Here is an 8062-nt window from a genome sequence, read left to right on the forward strand (position 1 = left end):
AAAAAAAAAAAAAAAAAATCTGAAAAAAAACAAAAACAAAAGATCCACCTGCTCAGACCTTCTGAGTCTTGGGTACAGCATAGAAAACTCAGACCTAGAAATGAGAATTTGGTTCTGCCTGGCCTTGAGATATTTGGTGAGCAATTCCCCCAGCCCCATCCTTGGTTACTTGCATAGGCTGCTGACCCCTGGCACCTCTCTGTGGGCCTGGGAAAGTTTGGAGTGAGTTGAGTGCAGGGAAGTTCGCCCTCTGGTCCTCTGCAGAGGAACTGCATCTCCATGCCCAATTCACACTCCACAGTTTAGGGACCCCTCCACGCTAAGTCCGTGACTGCATCAATCAGGATTTCCACAGGCCACTTACCTGGGGTCTGATTTTCACCAGGGAAAACTGATTTTGGCAAAGAAAGGCAAAGACAAGACATGCCTGGTTTCCCACTGGAAACTGGGCATCCCTGTGGGGCTGAAGGAAAGACTCTCAAAGGCAGTGGTGTGCCTACCCCCTCCCCACCCCCCTGCCACTTCCTAGCAACCAAGGTCAAGCTGGGAAGCAGGAACTCATCTTGAGGTGGGTGGGTTCACATGTCCCAAGTTCAAGACTTGTCACACACCGGCCACGCAGGTGGCAAAGTGAGCCGTGGGCCAGGCTGACATGGAGGAGGGGGTCTCTAAATAAGTCATCATCCAAAGCTAATCAACCCCTGGGCTTTGCTCCCTGACACCTGTCCTAGCACATGGCTCCGCCTGACCTGAGGACCTCAATGCCATCCTCATCTCTGCCCCTTTCTCTCAGAAGGATGGCCGAAACCCAGGCGCAGGTGGCCCCCACACCAGCCACGCCCATGGCAACTGCAGAGGACCTGTCCCTGCCTCCACCCTCAGCCCTGGGGCATCTGCCACCGCCACCACCCAAGGAATCCTTCTCCAAGTTCCACCAGCAGCGCCAAGCGAGTGAGCTCCGCCGCCTCTACAGACACATCCATCCAGAGCTCCGCAAGAACTTGGCCGAGGCTGTGGCCGAGGACCTGGCTGAGGTCCTGGGCTCCGAGGAGCCCACAGAGGGTGACGTCCAGTGCATGCGCTGGATCTTTGAGAACTGGCGGCTGGATGCCATTGGTGATCGTGAGCAGCCAGCTGCCAAGGAACCTGTGCCAGGCAGTGATGTCCAGGCAACCTCCCGCAAGTTTGAGGAAGGTTCCTTTGCCAAGAGCATCGACCCCCAGCCAGCAGGACCCCGGCCATCTGGAGGCGACGTTCGTGCTGCCTGCTGGCTGTTCGAGACAAAGCCGCTGGATGAGCTGACAGGCCAGATGGAGGCAGAGGCGACCGAGGGCCCAGGGAGGGAGCCTGCAGCCAGTGGAGACGTGCAAGGGACCAGGATGCTCTTTGAGACTCGGCCACTGGACCGCCTGGGCTCCCGCCCCTCCATGCAGGAGCAGAGCCCCCTGGAGCTGCGCTCAGAGATCCAGGAGCTGAAAGGCGATGTGAAGAAGACGGTGAAGCTGTTCCAGACTCAACCACTGTGCGCCATTCAGGACGCAGAGGGCGCTATCCACGAGGTCAAGGCGGCCTGCCGGGAAGAGATCCAAAGCAATGCGGTGAGGTCTGCGCGCTGGCTCTTTGAGACCCGCCCTCTGGACGAGTTCAACCAGGACCCCAGTCAGGTGCGGGTGATCCGCGGGATCTCCTTGGAGGAGGGGTCCCGGCCAGATGTCAGCGCTACGCGTTGGATCTTTGAGACGCAGCCCCTGGACGCCATCCGGGAGATACTGGTGGATGAGAAGGACTTCCAGCCATCCCCAGATCTCGTCCCTCCTGGACCAGACGTTCAACAGCAGCGCCATCTGTTTGAGACCCGTGCCCTGGACACTTTGAAGGGGGCGGAGGAGGCTGCAGCTGAGGCTCAGCCAAAGGAGGAGGTGGTCCCTGGCAACGTTCGCTCCACCCTGTGGCTGTTTGAGACCAAACCCCTGGACACTCTTGGAGCCCAAGTCCAAGTGGGTCACTTGCAGCGGGTGGGCCACCAGGAAGGTGAAGGGCTCACGTGTGCCAGCTCATCAGCACTACCCATCTCTCTGGGGGCCCCACAGAGGGACCGGGTGAAAGGGGATGTGAAAACCTTCAAGAACCTTTTTGAGACCCTTCCCCTGGACAGTATCGGGCAGGGGGAGGCTTCAGTCCCTGAGAATGTGAACACAGCAGGAACCACTGATTTTGCTGGGCAGTCCCAGGCAGCAGGCTCCCCAGTGTACGCTGTGCAGGACAGCAAGGGCCAGCTCCACGCCCTGACCTCGGTCAGCAGAGAGCAGGTGGTGGGAGGTGACGTGCAGGGCTACAGGTGGATGTTTGAGACTCAACCCCTAGACCGGCTGGGTCGAAGCCGCAGTACCATCGATGTGGTACAGGGCATCACTCGGCAGGAAGTGGTGGCTGGAGATGTTAGCACTGCTCGGTGGCTATTTGAGACCCAGCCCCTGCAGGTGATCCACCAGCGGGAGCAGCAGGAACGAGGAGAGGAGGGAAAGAGTCGAGAAGGTCCCCAGCCTGAGGGCCCCCCAAAAGGCGATGTACAGACCATCCGGTGGTTGTTTGAGACATGCCCAATAAGCGAGCTGGCAGAGAAGCAGGACTCAGAAGTCACAGACCCCACAGCCAAGGCCGAGGAGCGATCCTGCACCTGGATGTTCAAGCCGCAGCCTCTTGACCAGGCAGATGACTCCAGGGAGAAGCACTTGCAGGTCAGCCAGGTGCAGGCAGGGGAAAGACAGACAGATGGGCATATCTTTGAGACAGAGCCCCTGCAGGCCTCGGGCCGGGCCTGTGGAAGAGGGCCTGTGAGATACTGCAGCCGGGTGGAGATCCCTTCCGGGAAGGTGTCACGGCAGAAGGAGGTTTTCCAGGCCCTGGAGGCCAGTAAGAGGGAACAGCAGGACTCCAGGATAGCCCCTGGGCCCATACCCACGGGCTCTGTGCACAAGTTCACCTGGCTCTTTGAGAACTGCCCCATGGGCTCTCTGGCAGCTGAGAGCATCCGAGGGGGTGACCTCCAAGAGGAGCAGCCCAGGAAGCCTTCTGGCAATGGGACACCAGAAAAGCAGGAGACTGTAGCCGAGGGGACACTTCGGACTCTGCACGCCACACCTGGCATCCTGCACCATGGAGGCATCCTCATGGAGGCCCGAGGGCCCGGGGAGCTCTGCCTTGCCAAGTATGCGCTCCCAGGCCCAGGGCAGGGGTGTCCCTACGTACAGAAAGAGGAGCTGGTGTCTGGTGAGCTACCCAGGATTGTCCGCCAAGTGCTGCGCCGGCCAGATGTGGACCAGCAGGGCCTGCTGGTGCAGGAGGAGCCAACTGGCCAGCTCCGGCTCCACCCACTGAGGCTGCCAGCTCCAGGCAACAGTGGGAGTATTGAGGACATGGATCCTGAGCTCCAGCAGCTGCTAGCTTGTGGTCTCGGGACATCTGTGGCGAGGACTGGGCTGGTGATGCAGGAGACAGAACAGGGTCTAGTCTCTCTGACTGCCTACTCCCTACAGCCCCAGCTAACCAGCAGGGTCCCAGAAAGGAGCAGTGTGCAGCTACTGGCCAGCTGCATAGACAAAGGAGACCTGAGTGGCCTGCACAGTCTTCGCTGGGAGCCACCAGATGACCCCAGTCCAGGGCCAGCGAATGAAGGGACCCAGAGGCTTCTCCCAACTGAGAGCATCATCCATGTTCCCCCACTGGACCCCAGCTTGGGGATGGGACATCTGAGAGGCCCAGGGGCCACCTCCTGCCCACCTCAGGCCATTGCAAAGGCAGTCTCTCTGTGTGGGCAGGCTGCAGCCCCAGTCCCACTGCAGGACACAAAAGAGCAAGAGGACAGCAGTCACACTGGGCAGAAAAGGACAGCAGCCTTGGGAAGGTCCGAAGGTGCCATGGCCCCTACAGAGTCCAGGGCCCCAGACCTCCAGGCAGCCTTGCAGAGTCTGCGGATGGCAACAGCTGAAGCCCAAAGCCTGCACCAGCAAGTTCTGAGCAGGCACAAGCAGGGCTCCACTCCTGCAGCCACAGCTGTGCCCGTCCAGGATGGCCTGCAAGCACCAGCCCCTGCTGTAGCAGTTACCCAGAGGTCTATGGCTGGAGGAGACTCCAGGACCCCAGCAGCCCCCAGAAAGGTCAGTGGGGAAGAGAAAGCACCACCCAGAGGGCTGCTTGGGGGGTGGGTGACAATTCAGGATGGCATCTACACTGCTCACCCTGTGACAACCTCTGAGCCACCCAGGAGTGTCCAGCCTTCTGACCCCCAGCCAAGGGTCAGGGAGACTCTCTACTCAGCCCAGGCTCCCAGCCCACTACCAGGAGGCCCAGCTAAGAGTCTGGGGCCAGGGCAGGAGGAGCCTGCCGGCTGCACACAGAGGGCCGGGGGTCCTCCAGGGAAGATCATGGCCCAAGACCGCCCAGGGGGCCTCCAAGCTGCAGAGACCACCCTGAAGACTGCCCCTTTGGCCCACCTCACGCTGTCCTCTGGGGCCCAGGCTGCAGATGCCAACCTACATTCCCATAATGCCTCTGTTCCTCCCCCTCCTACTCTCCCAGCTGCTGTGACAGGACCTGACCTCCCAGCCCAAGGCCAACATGATGAAGACTCCGTCCAGCAGGCCTCCAAGCCCCTCCAGGAACCCTTTCTTCACACCCTTCAGAGCAACCCTGCTGGCCAGAGAAACCCTGGGGGGTCACAGACAAAGACCCCAAAACCAGGACCCACTATGCCTCCAAGGAAGAAGCCTCCAGTGCCCCCTAAACCTGCACATCTAAGCCAGCTCCCTCTTCAGAGGCCCCCCAAGGCCTCAGTTCGGTCACCCAAGTTCTCCTCAGAGCTGGGACGAGGAGAACACAAACCAGGTGAGACACCAGCAGCCAGCCCTTTGCCAGCTGAGGTTCCCACTGCAGGAGGCCAGGGCTGCATGCCTCTGGCTGGATGGGCCAGTGGACAGAGCCATCCCATACCCCAACACGACCTCACCACGGCAACCACCAAGCCCACCAAGGGTCAGGCTGCAGGCAGCAATGCTCAGAGCCCTGAGCCCACCAAGCTCAGCACTCTCGACAGTGACTCCACCTCACCACAGTGGGGCCCCTGCCCACCAGGAGAGCAGCCCATAGGATGTCCCAAGCGGGGGTTCCCCAAGAACTCCCAGATTCTGCAGGGAAGCCATCAAGAGCTCCAGGGCCTCCTGAGTCAGGTGCAAGACCTGGAGAAGGAAGCTGCAAGGAGTGTGGATGTGCAGGCCCTGCGGAGGCTCTTTGAGACTGTGCCCCAGGTAGGAGGGGCTGCCCTTCAGGCTCCTGCTGCCCCTCACAAGCCCGAGGCCTCAGTCGAGCAGGCTTTTGGGGAGCTGACACGAGTCAGTACGGAGGTTGCCCGGCTGAAGGAACAAACCATGGCTAGGCTGCTGGACATTGAAGAGGCTATACGCAAAGCCCTCAGCTCCATGTCTAGCCTCCAGCCCGAGGCTAACACCAGGAGCCATTCCCAGGAACCCCAAAAGGATCACAGTGCTCACAAGGTCACAGTCTCGGCCTGCAGTAGAGCTAGACCCAGTTGCTCAGGCCAGGAGATCAAAGATCCAATAGTTATCAAGAACCAAGCCAAGGTTGGATGCCATACTGAAGACCAGGGTCAAGCAAAGATCAGAAATCACACAGTGGTCAGAGGTCAGGCAGCCTCAACTACCCCTCCCACCAGGGGGCAGGAGACATCAAGGAAAGATTCAGGTCTTCCTGGCGTCCTGCTTTCCAGCAGAGAGTCACCCTCTTCCCCAACTTTCATCTCCATCCAGTCAGGCACAAGAAAGCTTCCAGAGGATTCCAGCACTAAGGACAGTCCTGAAGACTCAGGGAACAGCACACACCTAGCTCAGAACATGAGCCAGGCCCTGCTTCACCGGGAAGGTGTTCAGTACACAGCTGGGGGAAAGGACATGGCCACCAAGTACCCTGGGCAGCCCAAGCCTGCCCCTGCCCTGGCCAGCCCTCTGCCTACAGGGTGGCAAAAGAACATCCTGGAGCTACAGACCAGGCCAGGTGGTTCCCAGTGCTGTGGAGCCATGAGAACTGTGACTGAACAGTACGAGGAGGTGGACCAGTTTGGGAACACAGTCCTCAGTTCCTCCACCACGGTCACCGAGCAGGCAAAGCCACCCAGGGGCCCAGGCCCCCACCTCGAGCTCCATACCTCCCCCTTGCTGAGGCAGTTCCTACACAGGCCTGATGGGCTGAGCAGTGGCCTAGCAGAAGCTGAGACAGCATGGGTGCCCTGCAGTCACTCCCAGACAGCTGCCCAGGGAGCCCCTCATTAGAGTGCCTCCCTCAGGACCCCAGGACTGAGGTGGTTGCCTACCTCCTTGCACATGCAAGGAAAGGACCAAAAGGGGCAAGAAAGACCAAAGAAGAAGCCCACTGAGTGTGCTGGCCTGGTGCAGAGGGGCTTCCCAGCTGCTTGTAGGAGATACAACATGTGCAGACACATATGCTACTCACACAGGCCTGGCCCACAGAGCCGTCTCCCGCCAACCTCAGCCTGGATTTCTTTTATAGTTGAGCCTGAATGTTGTCAGCCACCCTCTCCCTTAGCCCTGGAGAAGACCACAGGGTTGGTATGATCAGGATCGGCTGTGCCCCTCCACATTTAACTCAAAATGGGAAAGACAATCTGAATAAACCTGAGTTTGATTCCCTCCTCAGTGTCTGTGTGCGGATCTGTTCCAGAGTCTGTGTTCATAGTGTAGAAAAAACAGCCACAGCCTTTAGGTACCCAGTTTTCCTAGCAACAGCAGGGTCGTAAGGCTCTGAAGTACCACCCCTCTGCCAGAAGGCCTGGCTCACTACCCTGTTTTCCACCACAAACACACACACACACACACACACTATTGCCCCTTCTACGTCTTGCCTTCCCCCCTGGATTTTCCTGAACATGGTAGGGTTGTCTTAGAATCCTGCCCCAAAGCAGGAGAGCAGTCCCATGGGGCCCAGGAGGGTCAACATGCCCAACACGGCTGGGCCACTGTGTGTTACAAAGGGATTCCTGGGAAGGAAGTGCTCAGATTGTGAAAACTGTACTGATTTAGTGAACAGCTCTTTTCTCTGTGTCTGACTGTCTCTCTCCTCTTCCCTTCATCCTCTGTCTTCTCTCTCCTCTCTCCTCTCTTTTTCTAGTACCAGGGGTTACAGCTAGGGTCTTCTCCCAGAGCTATATCACCAGCCCTTTTTTTTTGACACAGGGTCTCATTAAATTGCCAAATGATTCTCCTGCCTCAGCCTGTGGAGTTCTAGGATTACAGATCTATGGCATCACAACATGCTCTTGATTTTTTTTTAACTTCCACTCCACCGCCCAGATTCCACTATGTAATTCAGGCTGGCCTGAAACTCACTGTGTAGCCAAGGCTGACTTCAAACTTGTGATCCACCTGCCTCAGCCTCCAGGAGGGCTGGAATTAGAGGCAAGCACTACCACATCCAGCTTCAGTCTTTTCTTTCTAAAACTACTGAGCCCCTTCTGAAAGCTGGGCCTGCTCTGGGTTCCAAGGGTCCTGTTCTCAGGAAACTGAGAGACATTTTATCATGAGCAGATGGAGAGACAAGAAAAATCTGCTCAGGAATAAGTGAGGAAGCTGACTGGGCTGCCTTCCACTCTGGGAAGGGGTTCTAACATGCAATGATGGGGCAATGACAAAGGGATTCCCTTGGAGAGGGTGCTAGCGCAGAACCTCCCTAAGGATAAAACATCTCATCTGAAATCTCAACGCAAGCATCTGGATCATAGAAGCTGGGATGGGTGCCAGACAGAGAGAATGAAACTTTTCCAGGGATAGAGTAAGTTTAGCTCCTAGGTTTCCTGGAGACTCTTCCAGAAAAGGGGGCATCAGCAGGTGGGGTGTCCCTCACAAGTTTCCGTGGGAATTTGAACATGCTTTGCTCCATTTGAATAGGCAGGCAGGCTCCCACCCTAGAACCCAGCGCAGGTCTCAGCTGGCACGCCATCCACAATGGCTCCTCAGCTGCCTGCTCAGCTGATTGA

The 8062-nt window shown here is 58.0% G+C and overlaps 1 protein-coding gene across 5 annotated transcripts in view; it reads left to right on the top strand.

The window, feature by feature from the left end:
* The window catches only part of Xirp1 (xin actin binding repeat containing 1), a 6972-nt gene extending 2309 nt beyond the window's left edge, over window positions 1–4663 (top strand). For 2 of the 5 annotated variants that reach the window (XM_010618421.3, XM_010618411.3), the window contains exons 2-3: window positions 794–4157; window positions 4579–4663. In XM_010618421.3, the coding sequence (XP_010616723.1) occupies window positions 798–4157; window positions 4579–4587 (3369 nt within the window). In that variant the 5' untranslated portion in view covers window positions 794–797 and the 3' untranslated portion in view covers window positions 4588–4663. Of the gene's footprint in view, window positions 1–6; window positions 4158–4578 lie in introns of those variants that run through there. The other 3 variants (XM_010618430.3, XM_019206780.2, XM_019206779.1) reach the window with 2 other exon arrangements.
* The last annotated feature ends 3399 nt before the right edge of the window (window positions 4664–8062 follow it).

This window comes from Fukomys damarensis, unplaced genomic scaffold, assembly GCF_012274545.1.
Source record: "Fukomys damarensis isolate Sample0158 unplaced genomic scaffold, DMR_v1.0_HiC HiC_scaffold_24, whole genome shotgun sequence".
In the NCBI taxonomy this organism is placed as follows: Eukaryota; Metazoa; Chordata; class Mammalia; order Rodentia; family Bathyergidae; genus Fukomys; species Fukomys damarensis.